The 24,278-nt window shown below is 48.5% G+C and overlaps 2 protein-coding genes and 1 long non-coding RNA gene across 4 annotated transcripts in view; 2 read left to right on the plus strand and 1 right to left on the minus strand.

Annotated features, from left to right (window-relative positions):
• On the plus strand, positions 1–7,416 carry RAB5IF (RAB5 interacting factor). The gene is given in 4 exon segments (NM_001034421.2): positions 1–293; positions 2,184–2,287; positions 5,555–5,684; positions 6,874–7,416. Coding segments are annotated over 4 exon segments (390 nt in total). The 5' UTR covers positions 1–179; the 3' UTR covers positions 6,916–7,416.
• SLA2 (Src like adaptor 2) overlaps positions 6,124–24,278 on the minus strand; it is a 26,711-nt gene continuing 8,556 nt past the window's right edge. Inside the window, 5 exon segments of one of the 2 annotated variants that reach the window (NM_001035294.1) lie at positions 6,124–8,564; positions 8,953–9,085; positions 9,820–9,969; positions 22,025–22,128; positions 24,141–24,227. In NM_001035294.1, the coding sequence (NP_001030371.1) occupies positions 8,399–8,564; positions 8,953–9,085; positions 9,820–9,969; positions 22,025–22,128; positions 24,141–24,227 (640 nt within the window). In that variant the 3' untranslated portion in view covers positions 6,124–8,398. 2 annotated transcript variants of the gene reach the window in all.
• Positions 9,080–12,436, plus strand: LOC132346958 (uncharacterized). The gene is made up of 2 exons (XR_009496987.1): positions 9,080–9,738; positions 12,137–12,436. It is a non-coding gene; the product is annotated as an uncharacterized lncRNA (long non-coding RNA).

The raw sequence follows: 24,278 nt of genomic DNA on the forward strand, positions 1-24,278 counted from the left end.
AGAGCCCGGGTGTTTGGCCAAGTGCAGGCTGCCGGAGGGGCGCCGCTGAAACGATCCGCTGAGCCTGTCGCTGTCGCCGCCACCGCCGACCCGCGCTCCGTGACCCGCGACCCCAGACCCCGACCCCTTTTAGATCGGCCCGCGCGCCCCAGGCCCGGCCCGGGCGGCGCGACGGGAGGATGAGCGGCGGGCGGCGGAAGGAGGAGCCGTCTCAGCTGCAGCTGGCCAACGGGGCCCTCAAAGTCTCTGTCTGGAGCAAGGTGCTGCGGAGCGACGCGGCCTGGGAAGACAAGGTGCGGTGGGGACTAGCGGGGGCGCACGTTCGAGGAGCCAGCTGGGACTCGGGGACGAAAGGACAGGCCCGATCCTGGCCCCTACCCCTGCCTCGGTCCGGGCCCGGCCGAGTGTTCGGGGTGGCGGGACGGGTGGCCCAAGGGTGGCGGGACGAACTGCGTGGGCCCAGCTGTCAGGCTCGGGGCTCATCACAGGGTGGTCGAAGGGTGAAATCGCCTAGGTCACTCGGGAAGCCGCAAGGAAGGGCGGAGGAGATGTCCCCGCAGGCAGGTCGCGTGCCTGAACGGCAAGGCTGAGCAGAGTTCGATTCCATCTCCGCCTTTTAGTGCCAGCAGGATCTTGAGTAAGTGACTGATGTTGTACCAGCGTCGTTGGCAGGAGCAGTAACTAGAGCAGACTTCTGTTGAATACTTACTATGTGTCCGGTTCTCTCTGTGTATCATCTCACTTGAGTCTCAGAAAAACTCTGAAGTGGGGTACCTGCTGCGTTAAAGTGCTTAGCACATAGTGAGGCTCACTAAAGGTGAGCTGCCATTGCTTTCCTGTCGAATGAGAAAACTGAATACCCTAATAAGGGTGAGAGTTAAGAGGGGAGACTGAAACCACCTTTCATGGGTGAGCGTTAGTGCATGCGTGTGGTGAGGAGTAGAGGTCGAGGAGACACCACCAAATGTGTGTGAGGAATGGCTGGGGAACTTCAAGATGTCCTTACTGGTCACATGCATTCAGAAGATCTGAGTGTGAGCACTTTCCCACCTCTGCTCCATGGTGGGCAAGGAACTATTGCAAATAGCTTGATTCCAGTTGGCCTGAAAAGATTGTTATACCTGCAATCTTTCCCTTTTTTTTTTTTTTTTGGAATGATGAAATAGGTTTTCCTGGGGTTCCTGTAAGAGGGCGGGGGTGAATGGGAGGTACTTCCTGAAAGCGCCCTTGTCCTGCCCAGCTGTTGTAAAACCTTTCTGATTTGCTGTGTCATGTCTTCTTTCTTTGTGTAAGGGCTGGTTTCTGCAGTCCAGGGAAGGTCGGAAACCTGAATCTTCCATGTTCTTCTATGAAAATTAGATGTGCTGGCACCTTCTTCACTTTTGTTTCTAATTCAACCTCTCCTTTGTGACTTACTCAGAATTCCTTGTGTGGGGAAGTGGTAGTGAATTGATCACAGTCAGCCCTTCCGCCTGTGGCTAGTCTGTCCAGGTATCCCCAGGTCAGGTAACTGGCCAGTAGCTCAGTTACTGTCACAGCGATTTCATTTTTGTAGCTTCTGGGGGAAAAAAAGTAAATGATTTTTCTAAAATTCTTATCTAGAGCACAACACCCTGGAAGCCATCACTTAAGTAAATATATCATCTTTTTTTAAACCACAATTTAGTACAAGAAGAATTCGAGAACCAAATACCATTGTCTTGGGGGAAATTTTCTCTGGAAGATGAGTTTAGCAGAAAGCTTTTCTGCTAAACTTGTTCCTCACCTGTTACAAGAGACTCTCTGACTCTGTGACCTCATGGACTGGAGCCCACCAGGCTCCTCTATCCATGGGACTTCCCAGACAAGAATACTGGAGTGGGTTGCCATTTCCTTCTCCAGGGGATCTTCCCGACCCAGGGATCAAACCCACGTCTCTTGTGCCTCCTGTATTACGGGCAGATTCTTTACTGTCTGAGCCACCAGGGAAGTCCCAAGATAAGTAAATATATATCATTTTTTTAAACCACAATTTAATATAAGAAGAAGATGTAGAGATTGGAGAACCAAATACCATTGCTTTGGGGGGAAATTTCTCTGGAAGATGAGTTTAGCAGAAATATTTTCTGTTTCTCACCTGTTACAAAAGGTTCTCTTGTGGTACCCCCTCCAGATAATGCATACATTCTCTCTTTTTTCTATAGGATGAATTTCTAGATGTGATCTACTGGTTCCGACAGATCATTGCTGTGGTCCTAGGTGTCATTTGGGGAGTGTTACCATTGCGAGGTTTCTTGGGAATAGCAGGGTAAGTCTTGGGTTTTTTTGTATTTTTAGGTTTCTGTGTGTGTATTTGTGTGTAATAACTAAAGCAAAAAACTGGCCCCATGATGGCCCTCCTGGGTCTGATGCAGCACTCCTCAGTTCAGCAGGCCTGGGGATATCTTGGTCAGGCATGTTACCTTTACGAAGATCTGGTTAGTTTATTCATTCATGGGTCCCTAGTGACCTCATGCAAGCGGTTGCTATATTGCCTGTTGATAACAGGCATCTAGTTCTGACATGCCCTTTGTTGTCTAGGCAAGTTTGGGAGGTGGAAGAGCTCCTGTACCTGATGATCCCTCCCCTGTGCACTGTGCTGGATGTCCTGAATCTTGGCTTTGGCAGAAGTTGATTTGGGTTTCTGCTTTTTTTTTGGCCTTGCCACATGGCATGCAGAATCTTAGTTCCCAGACCAGGGATCGAACTCGTGTCCCCTGCAGTGGAAGCACTTAACCCCTGGACTGCCATGGAAGCCCCAGGTCCCTACATTTTAAAGGCAGTGAAAAAGTAGGAGATTGGGTCCTTCTTCCTTTATTGTGCACCTGTGGCCAGTGGCAGCATTTGACAGCAGCCCCTGGTCATCGCTCTACTTGTTAAGAAGTCACTGCATGCCCACCAGGTTGATTTAAAAAGATTCATGGGAATTGTCTTAAGATGGGAGTTGTGGGCAAGTTATGGTAGAAATGGACAGGCAAACCTCTGGCCTTTTCTCTTTTCACACAGGGAATACAAACGGTCAGTCCTCAACATTGGAAAATCACGTAGATGTGTTAGTTGTGATCACATGTCTTATTTCCTTACTCTGGGGTGAAAAGTGTGAAATCATTTCAAACTCATTTGAGTTGGCTGTTTTCTCAGAAGGTAACCGAAAAGGAATGTACAGTCCTCTCTCCCAGCTAAAGAGGGTTTTTGATTTATGATGCTGAGCAAACTGTTTGTCCAAGGAAACCATAGGCTTTATCCTCCAACTTACTCTTGACAGAGTGGACATTTGATGAGGACTCATTGAGGATGATGAGATGCAGGCAGGACTTGGGGTTCATAGAGGTCTTCTCAGGGTGGAAATGGTATGAAGATACACACCACATTTTTAGAATGTTGGTTGCCCCATTTGAGCTTACTATGAGAAAAAAAAGGCAGATACCAGGAAAATGGCCAGAGATGGCAGAAGGCAATCTAAGAGCCAAAAAAGAGTAGTCTCCTGTCTTCCCCAGATCACTTTTCTAGGAGAGGGTAACAGTGGTTTGAACCCCTGTACCTGTCTCGTCTTATAGGCGCCCTGAGGGACTTCTCTGAAGTCACCCAATCTGGGAATAATATAGCAAAGACTCACGCTAGTCAGGGTTCCCTGGTGGCTCAGTGGTAAAGAACCCGCCTGCCAGTGCAGGAGATGCGAGTTCGATCCCTGGATCGGGAAGATCCCCTGGAGAGGGAAATGGTAACTCAGTCCAATATTCTTACCTGAAGACTCCCATGGACAGAGCAGCCTGGTAGGCTACAGTCCATGGTGTCGCAAAGAGTCGGACACAACTGAGCAACTAACACACACACACAGCCGGCGCCCGCCGCCCCAATCCAGCATGCTTGTCTCTTTGCCCGTACATTTGCTGTGTGGTTCTCTCCTGTTTACAATATAGAATTGATGCCCATCCTTAAATCTCAGTGTGGAGACTTCCAGTCCTCTCCTGACCCCTTCCCCTTGACCACCAGACATTTAAATGCTGTGTTTCTATGACTTCACTTTCTACTTAGTGAAAGTGCCTTGGCAGGCAGGCCCAGTGTCAGCCATTTTCTCTCTCCCCGTCAGCCTTTGTCTCTTTCACTTGTATTTCCCTTTTTCATCTCATTAAGCAACCACTTTTACAGTAGGAGACTCTAAATGAGCTTAGTAGCTGAGCCCCACTGACATTTCTAAGTCCCATTAGTAGGCTCTGTCTAGAGCCACTAACTCAGCCTGTCCAAAATGAAACTGCTGTCAGAGGGATGTGGCCAGATTGGCTGGGTCCCCAGATTTCTAGTGGCAGATAAGGATGTGGCCATGACATAGCGAAGCCAAGGACTGTAGTTTGCGTGGTATCCAAGAAAAACCATCTGTTCTTCCTGACTCCCTGCTTCTGTTGCTGGACCCATGTTTATCCCAAGCACTTAGGCGCGAAGCCTTCGGGGCTTCTCGCCTCCCCATTCAGCTATTTTCTCAGTCCCTGTCCTCAAACTTTATTTGAACTGATATCCTGAAACAGGTCTAAACCAGTCTCCCAACTCCTGTTCTTTCCAGCCTGAGAAAGCCCACAGTGACTACTCACACCCTGCCTCAACCTCACCTTGCTCAGACAGCCTCAGGTCTATAGCACACCCCCTCCCCACCTTGCACAAGGAATTAACACTCCTATCTTCACACTGCCCTACCATGCCCTGCAGCACCTCACACTTCATCCTCATCCGCAGAGCAGGAGGAACTTGTTCTCTTTGCATTTTCCACTGCAGCCTTCAGAGGGGTGTGGCCTAAGGCATATAGTCCCCCTTAAGATTAGGTGCTATAAGAGGAAAGATCATAAAGGAAGTTTTGGTCACTTTATGAATATTACTTTTACGCAGCTGCAGTACCAAGAGATCAGTAGAGCATAGTACTGTTACTCTTCTCAGTATTCTGATTCCTGCACCAGTTAAATCATATGTGATGGGGGTCAGAGACCTTTCTGAACCCTCTGGTTTCAATCCACTCTGACTGTTGTTTTTGCCCCCCTCATAGATGGTGAGCTAACAGCTGGCACTGCCATGTTCATCTCTGCATTAAGTGCAGTAGCTGCCAGTGAACACTCAGAAATTGCCTCCCATTGGGAATTATGCAGGGGCTGCCTTACCATGCCCTGCGTGCCCGACTAGGCCTTGAAGCAGCAGCTTCACATGGGTCTTTTCCATGGCCACCCCCCTTCCCGAGCTGGAACTACCTGGAGCCATCGGGAACTGGTCCTATTTGGGATTATTCATCAGCCTTCTGTCTTACTTCAAGGGGGCTAGGAGAACTTACATATGCTTGCTGATCAACTAAAAAGAGGTGTTTTTTTTTTTCTCTAACACAACCAAGTGGGCAGCTCCACTGAGGACCTGGGTATGTTTTCATGGATCATTTCATTCGCCCCCACGACACGGTTAACTGCAGCTGCCAGCCCTGACAGAGCTGGACCGCGCCGGTGGGAGTTCGGGGTCCTCCACGCCTGCCGCTCATGCTCGGTGCTTGCCTCCCTTGCTCCAGGTTCTGCCTGATCAACGCGGGCGTCCTGTACGTCTACTTCAGCAACTACCTGCAGATAGACGAGGAGGAATACGGCGGCACGTGGGAGCTCACGAAAGAAGGGTTCATGACGTCGTTTGCCTTGTTCATGGTATGTGTCACTGAGGATGTCACAGCAAGGTCTGGCATTTCCTAGAGCTCTCAGTTATTCAAGGGGAGCCCTTTGATAGTTACATCGTGTGATTTGCGTACTGTTTCTTCAAGACTCCTGAGGCTGGAGGGCCTTTCTTGAGTTAATAAGATGTGGGGTGATGCACTGTGCAGTCTCCCTGTGGTGAGTGAATGCAGGGCTCATTGTCAACGTCTGCATCCAATTCTCAACTCGGGTTGCATATTGAAAACTGGGAAACATTTAACACATATACTCATAATAGCCCCCAAATGAAAATTTTTTGCATTTGCCGTCACCTGACAAATGGCTGGATAAAATACTCGGCCATAAAGATGACTGAAATACTGGTACAGGCTCCAACATGGATGGGCCTTGAAAACATGGTGCTAGGTGAAAAAAATGCAGACACAAAAGGCCACATGTTGTGATTCTGTTTATGTGAAATGTTCAAAAGAGGCAAACCCATATGGATAAAAAGTAGATTAGTGGTTGTTAGGACAGGGGTGGGAAGGGAAATGGAAAGTAACTGATAACGGGAAGAGGTGTTGTTTCCAGGGTAACGAAAATCCTCTAAAATGTTTTCACAACTCCGAATATATGAATAACCTCTGAATTATATATACTTAAAGAGGTAAACTTTATGAACAATGAATTACATCTCAAAGTTATATTTTAAAAGTTACAGACCCTAGCCCAGACCAATGAAATCAGAATCTCTGGGAGGTGGCACCTGGGCATCTCTGTATGTTTTTAAGATCCCAGAAGATTGCCAAGGACAGTCAGGTTTGAGAACCTCTGCTCTGGTATGAAGCTGACAGGGTATGACATGAGTTCTGCTTTGACGTGTTGCTAATTCTAACGCTTACTAGCAGTACAGTTGACTTCATCTCCATCATTTCCACATCTGTAACTCTAAGCCCTCGCACTGATGACAGGAGGAGAGACTTGTCCAGGGTCCTTTGGGAGTACAGCAAGGTGGTCCTGGGTTCTACTGGAGACATCTTGTTTTCAGTGAAATTATATAAGCCCCCAAGCAGCTCGCGCATTGGCTAGCCCCCGGGAAGTCCACTGTGCGCACTTTGTTAGGACACTTCTGTTTGGTGGAGTAGGAGCCCGTGTTGACCCTCTCGGTGAAGGGACCTGTAAACACCGCTTCTTTGCTGTCTAGGTCATCTGGATCATCTTCTACACTGCCGTCCACTATGACTGACGGCGCCTGGCCCCACCTGCTCCCTGCCCGGTCCAGAGGACCCTCTTAGTCACAGCACAGAAGCACGATTGGTGGGGGCTCCCCAGCCACGTGGAACCTGGAAGACCCGTGTTTCCTGGACCGAGAATCAGTGTATTGGGCGTCAGTGTCTTCTGCAAGGGTTGCGACCTGAAACTTTTTAAAGAACCATCCACCTTTTGGAGAAGCACTTTTGAACTGTCCATCGCCAACCGTTTCTTCTTGGAGACCATCATGAGATACCTGTTTGCCAATTGGAGCTGTCCTTTAATTTGCTGCACCTCTGGATCTGGATGAAACATTAAATTGTCTTCCTTCTCCATCAGGTGTACAGTTTTTAAACTACCAATCATGGGCATATCAAGTCTTCTGAAAACAGTATGGCAGTATGTGCATGGTCCATAGAACAGTACAAGCAGCATCTGATAACGATTTTCATTGTAGAATGTTTCAGATACTTGAATAAATCAGATCTTTAATTGAGACCCTGTTGATGATACTGGTAAAGCCTTTCCCACCTCCACTCTAGCTTCAGAACCCAGCAGGGCAATAGAGGCAGTGGCCTTCCCTCCCCTTCCTTCTTCCCTCTTCTCTCTGCTCACTTAGCAGCTGCAGCCAGGCCCCTTTCCTTTCATGGGCAGCAGGGAAATGGAGGACTGGAGTTGGTACAGGTGGTGGCCTTGACTTTGTGGAGAGAGGGCTCCCCGCCCTCTGATGCCCCTGCCCAGAGAATGTGCCTATAACCTCACCACAGTGTGCTGGGCTCAGATGGTGTCGTTTTGCATTTGGCCACAAGGTGGCGAGGCTGCTGTAGCCAGAAAAGCGTAGTCAGGTTCAAAGGATGAGCCACACAATGAAACAGACCTGAGAGCTAGGACTGTCCCAAGAAGGGGCTTAACGGGGATGTGGAGGACCTGGACTGTCAGGGGTCTTGCTCTTGGCTTGGCGGTCAGGTGGGAGCTGGCCAGCCCAGGTTCTGCTGCTGTTTAAGCCACCTATTCCCTCTGCTTTCCTGTTCCTTCCAGGCCACAGTCCTACCTTCAGAGGTGTGGTAGCATTCTGAGTGAGACTGGTCAGTTTTCTTTAAATGGTTACTTTTTCCACCTTGATGCTGGTGGTGGTTTTCTATCTTGTGGGAGGAGTTGTGGGATGGAAAATGACTCTCGATAGGCAGGAGATGACACTGGAAATCCCAAACTCAGGAATTGACTGGGTCAGACCCCAGAGGACATCTGGTCTCTTTTTGGAGTCCTGGCCCTGTTTTTAACTGCTCCAGACTTTGAACTAGAGGTTGTAGGCCAAGTCATCACGCTGAGAGGAGGTTAAGTGATTTCTTAGGGCTAAGAGGGGAAGGAACAGAGGATACTGCTAGGCCCCTGGATGTGCCTCTGTACCCCAGCCCTCCCTTCCCCTTCGTGCCGCCTTGCGTTTGGGGTGCTTGCTCAGGCTGAGCTGAGATGGGGCTCTAGGTGCCGCAGCCTTGGTTACCCTTTCGCCGTCTGCTTTCGGCCTTGGCATCGTCCAAGGAGGTGTCATCAGTCAGGCTGATGTAGGAGTTCAGGGCCTCCCGGAGCCCCTCACTGAGGAGGGACTCCTCCCCTGCAGCAGATGCTTCAGAGAACAGGAGGGAGCTGTGGAGAAGGGACAGAGCTGGGTCGGGAGCCTCCGCTTCCTCCCCGCCCCTGCCACCCAGTCCCTGCTCTCAGAACCTGCTGAAAACCCCCTGGTTTCCTGTTCCCTGTCAGATCAGACCCCTGCGTGACCTCACTCAGGCCTGGTACTCTTTTGTATCCCATCTTGTCTGTCCCTCCACCTTGGTGTCCAGGCATGCCTAGTATCCATGCCCGCTTTGGCATCCCTGCTGGTCCCCCCAGCAGACCGGCTGAGCCTGGGCTGGCCTCTGAGTTCAGATGATGCTCGGTGGCTCCCAGGTGTCCCTGAAGGTGACGCCCCCAGTCCAGGTTCCCAGGGGCGGGTCCTTCTAACTCTGTTCCACTTCCCCTTGCAGGAGCCCCTCACCTGTCCAGCTCTTTCCAGTTGAGTGGTGTCGCCTGCACAGTCACAGGTGGGGGTATGGCCTTGCCAGGGAGTGGGCCAGCCCTCCGCAGGGCACAGGGCTCCTTGAGGAGGCAGCAGATGTCATCCGCCAGCTCTGAGGAAGAGACCTAGACCTTTGACCTGGCCGACTCCAGCCCCGTTTCCCTCGCCAACCAACCACCCTCACCCTGACAGCCTTCCACACTTGGCTAGTGGGAGGGGAGCCCCAGACTGTTCATCTGGAAGCTGAGATGCAGTCAAAGATTCTGGGCTAACCAGGGAGACTTAATTTACTGTGTGACTTTGGGTAAGTTGAGGGACCTCTCTGAGCCCCAGTTTTCTGATTAGGAAAGTGCTTTGGAAAGAAGAAAGCTAAGGGATGATCAGTCTCCACTTGTTCAGTCAGTATCTGCTGCCTGGAACAGCTGTCCAGAAAGCCCCTGATCAGTTTTCTCAGCAGTGGTCTTTCCTCTCTGCCTCTGACACTGTGCTGTTACAGGATAGGCACCAGAAGATGCTGAGAATTGACTAAATTCCACAGTAACAATAGCTGTGGGCCTAATTCCTGCGGAAAGAACTGTGCCAGCCGTGGGGGACCTTGACTCAGAACCACAGTGGTCAGTGAGGTACTGGCCTACACACCCACAGGACATCTGAGTGGCTCTGCTGGTGTGAGATGAAGCCGGGGCTCCCAGGCTGCGTTTCTTGGCACAGGGACTGGCGTGGAGAAAGGGGCGGTCCCTCTTCTGTCTGGATACTCTCCAGCAGGTAAATTGTCCGAGAGATGACTGACTGCCCCCAAAGCCCAAATCCCCATCTACTCTCGTATGAGGCGGAGGCCGGCCGTACCAGAGTAGTGGTCCACCAGGGCCAGGAGTGAGGGGAAGGTGAGGCGCGGTGAGATGTACAGCCAGCCGTTGTCCAGGCGCTGGATTCTGTAGTGTTTGATCCGGTCCCAGGACGCAGGGCGGCTGAGGCGGACCGACAGGGAGTAACAGCCTGAGGAGGAAAGGCTCTGGGTGGGACTAAGGCCGTGCTGGGACCCAGCCCTGCCTAGGATGGGAGAAGGAACGTGTGAAATGGTCGCAGAGAGTGGCCACCAGGCTCAGACAGAAGGGGAGGCAGAGGGGAAAGACAAAGACGTGCTCTCTTGTTCACAAATGACAACGCATTCGTAACAGCTAGGGTCTCGTGAGGATGAAATGAGATCATGCACACAGAGTGCTCAGAACAGGGCCTGCCACAGTTGAAGTGAGCATTAAGTGTTGGCTGTTCTTATAAAGACCCAAGTGGACGGAAGTGTTTTAGAATGTGATCAGTAGATGTCAGCAAGGATGCAGAGAAAAAGGAATTCTTAGCCTGCTGGTAAAAAGGTAAGTCAGTATAAGCTACTTTGGAAACAGCTGGCATTAACTAGTCGAGTTGAACGTGCCCATACCTCACAACCCAGTGGTTCCATCCCAGCATGATCCCTTGCCAATACAAAACCAAAAATATTCAGAGCAGCACTGTTCAGAAAAGCCCCAGACTGCAAACAGCCCATATGCACTCAAGAGAATGGTAGATTCTAGAAAGTAACACTATTCAGTGACAGTGTTAGTCGCTCAGTAGTGTCCGACTCTCTGTGACCCCATGGACTATTGGCCTCCAGGCTTGTGTGTCCATGGAATTTTCCAGGCAAGAATACTGAAGTGGGGTTGCCATTTCCTTTTCCAGGGGATCTTCCTGGTGCTGGGGTCAAACCCAGGTCTCCTGTGTTGCAGGCAGATTCTTTGCAATCTGAGTCACCAGCGAAGCCCCACTATTCTGTAGTAAAAGTTAATAACCACCATGCACACAAGCATAGGTAAATGTTTAAAATAATGAGCAGAAACAGCAAGTCACAGAAGCATACAGTCAGTATGATTCTATTTATATAAAGTTCAGAGGCAGCCAAGACTATATTGACTATATTGCATGTGTGGCAAAGCTAGGAAAAAAAGAAACTGATCAACAGTGAAGCAGGCAGGGGGCTTCAAAGGTAATGATGCACAGTTGCCCACCTACGCTGATAGGTGGGCACATGGGTGTTGCTTTTATTAGTCTTTAACCTATTGCTGTTGTGCAGTCATTAAGTCATGTCCGACTCTTTGCGACCCCATGGACTGTAGCATGCCAGTGTCTGGTGTCCTCCACTATCTCCTGGAGTTTGCTCAAATTCTGTCCATTGAGTCAGTGATTCATGTCCGCTGAGTAGATATATAACCATCCTGTCCTCTGCTGCCCTCTTCTCTTTTGTTTTCAATCTTTCCCCACATCAGGGTCTTTTCCAATGAGGCGGCTCTTTGCATCAGGTGGCCAAAGTATTGGAGCTTCATACATGAATGTTATATACACTGATGCAAGTGACAGAATTTTTCCAGTTTTTTTTTTTTTAGTGGGGTGGTGCATCCTAAAGGAGATCAGTCCTGGGTGTTCATTGGAAGGACTGATGCTGAAGCTGAAACTCCAGTACTTTGGCCACTTCATGCGAAGAGTTGACTCATTGGAAAAGACTCTGATGCTGGGAGGGATTGGGGGCAGGAGGAGAAGGGGATGACAGAGGATGAGATGGCTGGATGGCATCACCGACTCGATGGACATGAGTTTAAGTGAACTCCGGGAGTTGGTGATGGACAGGGAGGCCTGGTGTGCTGCGATTCATGGGGTCGCAAAGAGTCGGACACGACTGAGCGACTGAACTGAACTGAACTGAACTGGTAGTTTTGGCCATGCCATGTGGCTTGTGGGATATCAGTTCCCAGACCAGGGACTGAAGCTGGGCCATAGCAGTGAAAGCCCAGAATCCTAACCACTGGGCCACCAAGGAGTTGCCTGTTTTAGTTTTTAAAATAAACTTTATTGAGAGATAATTTATATAAAATGAAAATGCAAATGTTTAAAGTATACAGATGATAGGTTTCAACAAAAAACAGATAACTGGCCATGGTTAAAAAAGAGAGGAAAAAAGGACTATATAAAATTGTAACTGTATAAAATCAGGCCTAGAATAGTAATTTTCAGCAGATGAGGATACATATGAGAGCTCTCTATAACGTGGGATTCATTTCTTCAGTCAACACTTCATCAAAGCGAAAGGGGGGCTCCCCTGGTGGCTCAGTGGTAAAGAATTCCCCTGCCATTGCAGGAGACATGAGTTTGACCCCTGATCCGGGAAGATCCCACATGCCGAGGAGCAACTAAGCCCGTGTGCCACAACTGTTGAGCCTGTGCTCTACAGCCCGGGAGCTGCAGCTGCTGAGCCACATGCTGCAGCTTCTGAAGCCGCGTGCCTTGAGCCTGTGTTCTGCGACAAGAGGAGCCACCACAAGGACAAGCCCACACACCACAATGAAGAGCATCCACAGCTAGAGAAAGCCCATGTGCAGCAAAGAAGACCCAGATCAGTCAAAAATAGATAAATAAAATTATTTTTTTTAAAGCCAAAGAGGAAGAGGGTTTTTTAGTGGTATAATGGTAATAATCTATTATTACTGTCTAAGGATCTAAAGCTATCTGTAGCTTTCATTTACTGAGTGCTTACTATGCACCTTTTATATGGGATATAATTCTAACCACCTATGAGGGTAGGTACAGTTATCCCCACTTTACAGATGAGAAGACTGGCACAGAGAACCTGGAAGAAGAGGCAGTGGCCCTGTCACTTAACCTTTCCCTGTGGAATGCCAACGGTATGCAGGAGGGAATTTCCCAAAGCACAGGCACTGCTTGGTTTTAGGAAGCTTTTACTTTGAGGAAATGGTCTAAATACTCCATGAAAAGGCAGAGATTTTCAAACTGTATTTTAAAAATACAACTACTTGGGACTTCCCTGGTGGTCCAGAGGCGAAGACTCTGAGCTCCTAATGTAGGGGCCTGGGTTCGAGTCCTGGTCAGAGAACCAGATCCCACATGCCACAACTAAGACCCCATGTAGCCAAATAAATAAATATATATTTAAAACCAATACAACTACTTGATAAACACATTTTGACTTTTAAAACACAGGCTAAAAGTAAAAGATGAAAAATATGTATCATTCAAACATTAATCATAGGAAGGCTGGAGTGATTATATTAATACCAGAAAAATAGAATTCAGGACCAACAATATTATCAGAGATAAGAGGATGTCCTGCATTTGCATGCACTCAATCACAGAGATTAAAGACACAGAAGCAAAGCCGAGAGTATTAACAGAAGAAAGAGATGTCCATAATCATAACTGGAGATTTCAACACTCCTCTCTCAGTACTTGATAGGATAGAAAATCAGTAGGGAAATAGAATAGTTGAACAATGCAATCAGCCCATTTGGCTTAATTAGCCAACATTGGACCCAACAAATGCACATGGAATATTCAAGGCAGACTGTAGACTGGGCCATAAAAACAAATTTAAAAGTACTGAAATAATTAAAGGTATAGTTCCTGACTACAACAATTAAATTATAAATTAATTAATAACAAAAAGATATGTGGAAAATTCCCAGATACTTGGAAATAACCCAGAGATTGAGGAAATTACAAGCAAAACTAGAAAATATTTTTAACCAAAGAAAATTTTGTGAGCTCAGCTAAATCAGGACTTGAAAGTACATTTGTAGCTTTAAACCTTACATTTCAAGAAAAAGGCATAAAATAAAGTTTCTACCTTAAAAAGCTGGAAAAAATAAATTTTTGTAGAAGGAAATAAAGCAGAAATAAAAAATAGAAAACAGAGAAAAATCAAATGCTGATTCTTTGAAAAGATTGATAAAATTGATAAACCTTGAGCTAGATTGATCAAGAAAAAAAGGAAAAAACCACACACATACATTGCCAACATCAGGAAGAGGGGACATCACCATAGAAGAGATCCTACACACATTAAAAGGATAAGGGCATGAACAACTATGCCAACAAATTCTACAACGTGGGTGAAATGGACAAATCCTTAGACGACACAAATTACCAACACTGATGCAAGAAATAGAAAATTTGAATAGACCTATATCTATTGCAGAAGTTGAATTCATAATTTTAAAACTTGCTGCAAAGATGACTCTGGGCCCAGATGGCTTCACTAGTGAGTCCTATCAAACATTTAAGAAGAAATAATTTCAATTTTACACAAATTCTCTTAAAATATAGAAGGCAGCATTTTCCTACCCATTTCATGAGATCACCAATTAACTTGCTATATAAACCAGCTAAAAACGTTATAAGAAAACTATAGACCAATATCCCTTATATATATATATATATATATATACATACACACACACACATATATATATAGACAAAAAAATCCTTAACACACTGTTAGCAAACTGTACCCAGAAATATATAAAAATGATAACACAGTATGACTAAATTGACTTTATCCCAGGAATACAAGTTGATTTAAAAATTGAACATCAGTGTTAACTCACTATATTAGTAGAATAAATGGGGCGGGGCGGGGAACGATCATCTGGAGAAATGTAGAAAAATAATATGACACAGTTCAATTATGATTTTTAAAAAATAAAACTACAAATAGAAGATGTAATAGTTTCCTATGGCTGCTGTAACAAGTTACCATATATTTAGAGGTTTAAAACAACAAGAGTGGATTATTTTACAATGCTGGGGGTCAAAATCCTGAAATGGGTTTCACTAAACAAAAATCAAGGTATCAGCAAGCCTGTATTTCCTCTGTAGCCTCTAGAGGAGAACCCCTTCCTTTGCCTTTTCAGTGTCTAGAAGCCACCTGCATTCCTTAGTTCATGGCCCCTTATTCCATCTTTATTCTTACCCTCTTGCCTCCCTCTTGTAAAGACCCTTGTGATTTCACTGGGCTCATCTGGATAATCCAGCATAATCTCCCCATCTCAAAACCCTTAGTCACATCAATAAACTCTCTTTCGCAATGTAAGGTAATTCACAGTCACTGGTTTCAGGGATTTGGACCTAGACATTATTGGGGAACTATACTGCTATCACAGAAGGGTACGTCCTCGTAACCTGACATAGAGGATCTGTGAAAAATCTGTAAGTAACATCATACTTAATGGGAAAGACTAAATTTTTCCTTCTAAGATTAAGAACAGAGCAAGAATGCTCTTACAACTTTACTTGTTATATATTAGAGGTCGTAGCGAGTGCAATCAAGACAAGAAAAAACAACAAAAGGTCTATGGGTTGGAAAATAAACTATTTATCGATAATGTGTGATCATATTGTAGAAAATCCTAAGGAACCTACAAAAAACCTACTAGAACTAATAAGTGAATTTAGCAAGGCTTCAGGCTACGAAGTCAGTATTCTTTGAGAAGTATGGAGTAGGGTCCCTGCTTCCTTTTCTTTGTCTTCTACTTGACTGTGGAGACACCTTGACTTTTTATCTTTAAGAATCTCTTCTGGGGCTTCCCTGGTGGTTCAGCGGCTGAGAGTCCACCTGCCTGAGAGTCCATGCAGGGGACACCAGTTCAATCCCTGGTCAGGGAAGATTCCACATGCCACAGAACAACTAAGCCCATGTACCACAACTACTGAGCCCGTGCGCTGAACCCACCGAGGCCTGCTCACCTAGAGCCTGTGCTCTGCAACGAGAGAAGCCACTGCAATGAGAAGCCCGAGCACTGCAGCAAAGAGTGGCCCCTGCTCACCACAATGACAGAGAGTCTTTGCAGCAATGAAGACCCAGAGCAGCCAAAAGTAACAATTTTTTTTTTTTTTAAAGAGAAATATCTCTTCTGGAGCTGTGTTGTCACCCTGAAAAAGTTCTCTGGTTGGGAAAGGGCTACATATCTGAAAATAGTCTCTGGAGGCCAACCAGTGAGCTGAACTAAGTGACCAAGTTCCTCTATGGGGCCTGGTTCTCTAGCCACCCCATCTTGGCCACTGTAACCACAGTTACCAGAACCAGGAAGGGTCCTGACAGCCACACTGAGAACCTGACGGGTAGACTCAGAGATAATACGCTCTGTCAACCCCATGTGGGGACAGGCCTCCTACCAAGGCATCTGCGACTGGTCCGTGTGCCTGGTACCTTGCTGGCCCATCTCACTGCACGCTGCAGCCAGTCCCAAATATCTACTGCTGTCTCTCAGCTTTAGGCTATCTTTTAAACTTGGACTGTCTGGGTTCATATCCCATAGAGTCACATCCTATAACACCCCTGCATACTATAACCCTACTTGTGTCTCTAAAACATTATTTGACCTCTCAGATTTGTTTCTTCATCTATAAAGGGGGTCATAATTGTCCCTGTCTCAGGAGATTGCCACAAGGATTCAGATGGTAAAGTAGATAAAACATTCAGCAGGGTCTGGCATATAGCAAGCATCCATACTCCTGATCCATTCTCTGCCTCTTTGCTCACATTGTTCCCTTTATATGGAACACTCTTCCACCTGAGTCAACACCAGTCTTCCTTTTACAACTCAGTTCCTACTCAGACAACTCTCCAGAGCTTGTTCTCCGCCTGGGAGAAGCCCCAGCTCTCCCTCAACACTACCCCACCCATCATATAACCAACGGTGAGTCTCGCGAGGGACGGTTCTAATTTATTTGCCCACCATCTTCCCATCTCAGAAAATAGCAACACAATTCACCCATTACTAAGCTCTTAACCCCAGAACTGTGGTGTTGGAGAAGACTCTTGAGAGTCCCTTGGACTGCAAGGAGATCCAACCAGTCCATCCTAAAGGAGATCAGCCCTGGGTGTACTTTGGAAGGAATGATGCTAAAGCTGAAACTCCAGTACTTTGGCCACCTCATGCGAAGAGTTGACTCATTGGAAAAGACTCTAATGCTGGGAGGGATTGGGGGCAGGAGGAGAAGGGAGATGACAGAGGGTGAGATGGCTGGATGTCATCACCGACTCGATGGACATGAGTTTGAGTGAACTCCGGGAGTTGGTGATGGACAGGGAGGCCTGGCATGCTGCGATTCATGGAGTTGCAAAGAGTTGGACACAACTGAGTGACTGAACTGAACTGAACCCCAGCATCATCCCTCAGAGCTTCCATTCTCTCTTACTCTCCCTTCCAGCCCTACAGAAAAACCTGAATGTACTGGCTACGTTCAAAACAAATCTGGAAACCAACCACTTCTTACTGTGGCTTCCCATTTTCGCCTCATCCCCTGCCAGAGCCTCTCTTTGCACAGTATAGGGATCAGATCATGTCACTCCCCTGCTTAGAACCCTGTCACATTTAAAATAAATCGGAAGCCCTCACCCTGGCAACACCTTGTGTGACCCGACTTTGGGTGACCTTGAATCTGCTCCCAGTGCACACCTGCCTCCCACAGAGGACGCGCCTGTTTACTTGGTTCCTCCTAATTACCGCTTTATTGTTTCTCTGTGGCACTTGCCGGGCTGCTGTGTGTGCTCAGACGAGTCTGACTCTGCAAACCCGTGGACTGCAGCCCGCCAGGCTCCTTTGTCCATGGAATTTTCCAGGCAAGAACACTGGAGTGGGTTGACATTTCCTACTCCAGGGCACTTGCCATGATCAGACGCATAATGACTATTTGTTCACTATCCACGCTGCCAACTAAACTGTGGGCAGGTATCTTGCTTTTTCTGTTGTTGAATCCCCACTACTTGCAACAGCGGCTGGCACCCAGTCACCATGCAGAATTTGCTGAATGAATTACTGAATCTCAGTGATGAACACTGGACACAGGCATGATTAAAAGCAGACTCGAGGAGTCCTTGCCACCATTTGTACTCCAACTGCTGAGCACACATGGTGTGAGGGGGAAGTCTACCCTACCCTGGTTCTTCACCCTCTCTCCTCCCCTCAACATACATATATGCACTCATTCACTCATCCATTTATCCAGTAAATATCTGTTGAGCAGGAGCTGGCACTGCGTGAGCCCCGGACACAGGTAATCAGAACTTCGTTCTCTGGGGCACGTTTTGTGGGGCATGTGCCAGGGATGTCTCACTGGCAGGTGCCTCAGCCAGAATTTTCCTTTATGGTCCTCATCCTTATGTTTAGTTCCCCTGCTCTTAGACCACACACCTGACTTCGTTTTAAGAAATAAATGTATTGCGGCTACAGAAGAGGTCTTTTCAGGTGGCTATGGGAATTGAGAGCAAAAGGTGGCAAACAACCCGGGGACGCGACACTGCAGTGGGTTGTGAAGGATGAGTAGGCGTTGGCCAAAAGGAAGAACGGAGGAGGGGGCTCTCCAGGCCGAGGGAGGCTTGTGTGCAAGGATGCAGCATGGAAAGAACAAGCAGTGTTTGTTCATGGAGCATTTTGGTAGGCAGTGGGCTGGGAGCCAGGCTGTGGGAGCTGCGGCTGGTGCAGGGCCACTGGGAGACCCACGGGGGAAAAGGCAAGGTCCTGGGGTTGCTGGAAGCTCAGGCAGGCTTCGCCAGTGTCACAGGCTGGCCTGCAGTGACCTGTGGGGCCAGGCACATGTTCTCCCAGGTGTTCTGACGATGATGCCAGGAGGAGGGGAGGGGTCCACAGTAGTGTGAGATTAGACTAAAAGCTCTGAACTTCCACTGAGACTTCTGAGAAGCTAAGAGTCTGGAGGATGCTGCACCTTGGCCCCTCAACTGTCTGGAGCCTGAGGGCAGGAACCACAATTTAGCAGGCCTGACTCGGAGAAGATGCTTTTAGGCATTTCTCAGCTGACAGAACACACAGAGGTGAGCCCCTCAGGGGGGAAGTGTGTACGGCTCATCAATCTCTTATGCTCAACAGAGTATCAACACACAGGAGGACAGTAGGAAGGTAAGAGGGTGGTGCTCGTGGGGCCTGGTCCTGGCGCTGACCTCTGGCACAGTCCTGGGACCTCCAGAAGCCCTTCGAGCCCCTTCACAGACCAAGATTTTCAGCCTGACTCAGACCCTGCCATGGTTCCCTAAAACACAAGGTACGCCAGAGGGACTCTCAGGAAGATGTAGGGGCCTCGTCCCCTCCTGACTCCAGGCCCCGAATTGTATTCTTAGGAGCGCAGTGCCCCAGGACTTCCTCCTTGGTCCATCCACAGACTCAAAGCCCCTGTAGAATTTCCCTCCCAGAGGTACATCCACACCTTGGGCCAAAGAAAATCTGGTCTCACCCACTCAGTCGACAGTTAATTACCATTATAGATGACAAGATGCATTATGCAAACATGAAAAACACTGTCGTTCATTACTTGATTTTGGGTTCCCTAGACTGGAACTTTGTTTCCAAACTTAAAAGAACAGGAGAACCGGCCGGAGAGCTTGTGACGGAAGCAGATTTCTGACCTCTGTGCCCCACAGTCTTATTTGGCAGGTCTGTGGTGGGGCCCAGGAACACACTGGCAAGATGTTTCCCTGATGATTCCTGTACACTCGAGTCTCAGAACCACCATCCTATGGCGTCACTTGGGCCCCTACAGCTTTAGTGTCAAACTTTTTTTTTGACCACAAACCACAATACGAAATTTTACATTGTGACCCAGGACACCGTTAAAATGACTGAAAACAAAAGTTTGATGAAGTAGTATTTTCCCCAACCCCAGTGAGGCACCCTAATGTTTCAGCTGTATTTCACTTTAAACACTCAGCAGTCCAGATTCACCAGCTTAATGGGTCTCAACCTTGGCTGCGCATCAGAATCACCCAGGGTTGGGGGTGGGGGGCTTTTATAGCTTCCAGGGCCCAGGCCACACCCCTGACCAATTAAATCAGTAACTCTGGGGGTGGAGGGCAGGCATCAGTACTTTATAAATCTCCCCCAGATGATTCCAATACATAGCCAAGGTCTAGATCAGTCCTGACTCTGTGATCCCCCGGACTGCAGCCCACCAGGCTCCTCTGTCCATGGGATTTTCCAGGCAAGAATACTGGAGTGGGTTACTGTTTCCTACTCCAGGGGATCTTCCTGATTCAGGGATTGAACCTACGTCTCTTGCACCTCCTGCATTCACAGGCAGGTTCTTTACCACCGAGCCACCTGGGAAGCCCATTAAGGTCTAGATCTTAAAGTGTGGTCCCCAGACTAGCAGCAGCAATCATCAACTGTGAACTCGTTGGACAGGCAAACTCTCAGGCCTCAACTTACCAAATCAGAACTGCCTGGACCAGGTCTTTGGTCTAATAAACCCTCCAGGTGATTCTGATGGCCACCCAGGTTTGAGACCCACTGGTCTATAACCACCGAATTAACCTGATTTCTTGACCCACAAATGGGTCGTGACCCATTTTCTTGACACGCATTCTCCAAAAGGAAGCCCCAGATGAGAGACAAAAATTAGTATTGGGAAACTGCTGCCTTTCCTGTAGAACTGGCAATTTTCTTTCTTTTTTGATGAGAGCTGCCTTCTGTACTAATCCCGTCTGGCGTTGCTGTGGGAAACCTTAGAGTCAAATCTAACCTTAATCCCAACAGTTTTGTGGCTCCTTAGAGATCTTACGGATCCTTTACACCTTAAACTTATACAGTGCTGGATATCAGTTATGTCTCAATAAAACCAGAAGGAAAAAAAAAAGACCCTATGGATTCTTATCTGCTTTCTCCTTTATTTCTCCACTGGTTCCTCCTGTATATATACCTTCTTAGAAAGGGGGCAGAGTGGCAGTAAGTTCCGGTCACTATGCTCTTGGGGTTCAACCAGGCCAGAGAAGGAGCGGGGGTGGGGCAGCTGAGCACTGGAGCACTTCCTGTGGCTTCTCAAGCTCACTGGGGCCTGGTCTGCAGCACCCCTGCCCCCAACAGCACCGCTATGGTTTCCTGTTTGTAGCTACCGCACTTGAGCCAGCCCCCGACCCTGGTCAGCCTACTGGTGTGTGTGAGGGGGTGATGCTGGTACTTTCGGGAAACAGCAGAAGGGGCTGAGGAGAGGTGGAGTGGGGAGGGGGCTCCCGAAGAAAGGAAAGGAGAGGCAAAGATGTGCTGGAAGGAGCCCCAGGAGGGAGACTTGAGTAGAGAACTGAGTACGCCCCTGACAATGCATCAAAGTTAGTTCAGTTCAGGGGAAGCACAGAAAGCCCATCCTACAGAGCCTCTCCCCAGTCCATCCCTGAGGTTGCAATGAATCACCATTATCACGATAGGTGGGCCTCTCTTGGGGGTCTGAAGTAAGATGAACCTCAGCTGGGTTTGAATGCCAGCTCTGCACTTAGTATCTGTGTCTCCCTAGGCAAATCGTTTCTCTTCTCTAAAAGTCTCAGTTTTCTCATCTGTAAAATGGGAACATTGGAAGTACAACCCCTGCCCCTGCAACAGGGCTGTGTGAAGGCAATTAAAGGGCCTAACATAAACATGAACGCTGTTCCTCTCTGTCCCTGCTGTAAGGGACGCCTGGCTGCAGTTCAGAGAGTAAGCAAGGGCATCAGAGACAGACTTCACTTCGTGTTTTGTTTGCAAAGGCCCTGAACCTGGGGTGGGAGAGGCCCCATTTGGATGTGCAGTGTGAGAGGTCTCCATCCCTCTGTGGGCTTCTGTTTCCCCATCTGCACAGCAAAGAGAGGAGGGTCATGAGGTGACTCTTGGTGGGTTCTCTGGCTCCAACTGGCTAATGACCCAAAGCACAGAGACCTTGTCAACTTGTCAACATTTTGCCAAGAGATCAGGATCCTATTGTGTCTTGGGGAAGGAGAAATCATTGCTGGTCAAGGCAGGGAATGACTGCACTCTCCTATGACTATATGGTAAGTCCTGGTTGCCAAAGCGTTGGCTGAGCCTGGATCCCTTCTGTGGGCAATTCATACCCATTTTTGGAAATGCAGGTCATTGCCTAGTTTTTTTTTTTTTAATATTTTCATTTATTTATATGGCTGTACCGGGTCCGAGATGCAGCACTTGGGATCTCTAGTTGTGGCATGTGGAAACTAGTTCCCCAACCAGGGGTCAAACCCCAGGCCCCCTGCATTTGGAGCCACCAGGGGACTCCCCTTTCCCCGTTGTTGATGGGTTCTCAAGGCCGCAGCCTGTGGTCAGTTAGTCAGGCCACCCAACTCTGAGGCCAGTCTCCAGCCCTCCACATCTGGGCTCCTACCGCTACCCCCGAGTCACATCACACCTGGCTCTTGGCACAACAGGGACAGACCCAGGGTGGCACTGAGCTTACCCACCTCTCCTGGTCTGGCTCTCCCGGATGAGGAAGGCCCCTCCGTGGTTCCCAGGCAGCAGCAGCAGTTCCTCAGCTTTCTCCCGGCTCAGGCCCTCATACAGCCACCTGGGGGTGGGGAGAGACGGTCGGGGGTCAGCCTGGGGGTGGGTGGGCCAAGACCCTACTGGAGCCTCTCCTGCCTCTGTGGACCTCCAATTCCAACCGTCCCATGGAGAGTTGGCTTCGGGGTCTCTCAGGCCCCGCCGCTGTGTCCTGGTCCTGGCTCCAGGGCCCTCAGAGGACAGTCTCACGGGGTCAGCCCCAGTCTTCTCTGACTGGAGACCTCATTCCCAAATGGCCAGGGTCTGGGGGCAGGTTAGGTGATCCCAGACCCTCTCCTGTCACCCGCCCAGTTCCCCCTGCACCCGTACGCCATTCACTCACATTTCTAAGCCTTCACCTCTCTAAGAATTGTTCTTTTTTTTTAAGTTTAGTGAATATTTTATTTGAAGTTTAAAGTTTAACTATGTAGTCAAACGGTGTGCAGGTGAACATTTACTCAGTATCACTGAAATCTCACTTCGATTGGAGATTATTTGTGGGTCAAAAGTTTGGAACTATAATGTTCAAGACAGTCTAAAATTTTGAGAAAAAAAATTACACAGTCCACAGATCTTCATACGTGCTTCCAATGCTGGGATTCTTGATAATTCTGGGCCCACATCTTCCTTCCTCTCTTCATTTATCCTCACCCATATATGTCCACGAGGGACTTCATTGCCATGGAAAGTTCAAGGAAGTTTTGCAGGAATTTTTTGGCGTACTAGTCCATCTGCTTCACACTGTCCCCAGAGTCATTCCTGGGTTGTTGCTGTTGTTCAGGGGCTAAGTCGTGTCCAACTCTTTGTGACCCCATGGACTGTAACCCACCAGACTCCTCTGTCCTCCACTATCTCCAGAGTTTGCTCAAATTCATGTCCACTGAGTTGGTGATGCTATCTAACCATCTCATCCTCTGCCGCCCCCTTCTCTTTTTGCCTTCAATCTTTCCCAGCATCAGGCAGGGGGGGCCCAAGCAAAGCCTTAAGAAGCCAATTTGATGGAAATGGCTGTCATTCCGTGAAATTCCACAGTCTAAGCCAGAGTCAGGGATGAGTTGATCCCAAGTAAATAAGAAGCTGTGATTCTCTTGGTGCCAGCAGCAAACTTAGCCTAATTTTATAGCAAATAAAACACATCCTTTCATAAAGAGGCTGCAAATGAAGTCGTGGCCAGAAAGGGGACTGACTCTCAGAGGCAGTCAGTGTTTCCTCGGTTTAAACTTCAGTGTCAGCTATGGGCACAAAACTCTGCCCAGCAGGCCCAGGCCACAGAGAGACACGCAGGCCACGTGGGCTTCACCCTGCCTCTGTGTGAACTGATTCCATGAGGGGTTCTCATGTCTCAGGATCAGAGCCAGGCATCCCGTGAGCTTCAAAAAGTGAGGCCGCCCCTGAGTTCTGAGTTTGCCTCAGAACTGAAGAGTGGCTGTCACAGCGCACTCAGTGACACATTCCTGGCTCCAGGTTATTCACTGCCTTTCTCTCTCAACACAGAATTTGCTCAGGAGTCAGTCTGTCCCTTACTCTTGGCGAGAGATGGCTCACACTTCGTAAGAGACCATGTGTGCCCAAGTCCAATCCTCCCAAGTAAATGCCTTTTGGAAAGGCCACCCAAGGAGACTCCCTGGGCACACTGATGCTCAGCATTCTCCACCACCAGATTCTTGTGTGTGCGTGTGTGTTAGTCGCTTCAGTCATGTCTGACTCTTTGTGACCCCATGGACTGCAGCCCGCCAGGCTCCTCTGTCCATGGGATCCTCCAGGCAAGTATACTGGAGTGGGTTGCTGTGCCCTCCTCACCAAATTCTTGTCCACCCTCTAAGGACCAGGCGCCACATCTCCATGAGGCCTTCGTGAGCCCCCTCCCCTGGGCTCCCAAGCCTCACAAGCTGACCTGAGAGAGTCAGTTGTCAGCCCCTCTGAAGGACAGGGTCCTGGCCTGATTGGCCTCTGATGCCAGCTCTGCTCAGATAAGACTGGGCTTGTGGGAGGAGACAGCAGGAAGCCCCTGAGGCAGGGCCTGGGATGGGGACTCACCCATGGGCGATTCTGGCCACGTGGATGCTGGGTATGCTGTACTCTCTGCCTGAGACGTCCGACAGCACCGTCCACCAGTCTCCATCCCTGGAGAGAGAAGGACAAGGGGGCCCCCTTCTCAGAAGGACCAAGCCCTGG

Source organism: Bos taurus, chromosome 13 (genome assembly GCF_002263795.3).
Source record: "Bos taurus isolate L1 Dominette 01449 registration number 42190680 breed Hereford chromosome 13, ARS-UCD2.0, whole genome shotgun sequence".
Taxonomy (NCBI): Eukaryota; Metazoa; Chordata; class Mammalia; order Artiodactyla; family Bovidae; genus Bos; species Bos taurus.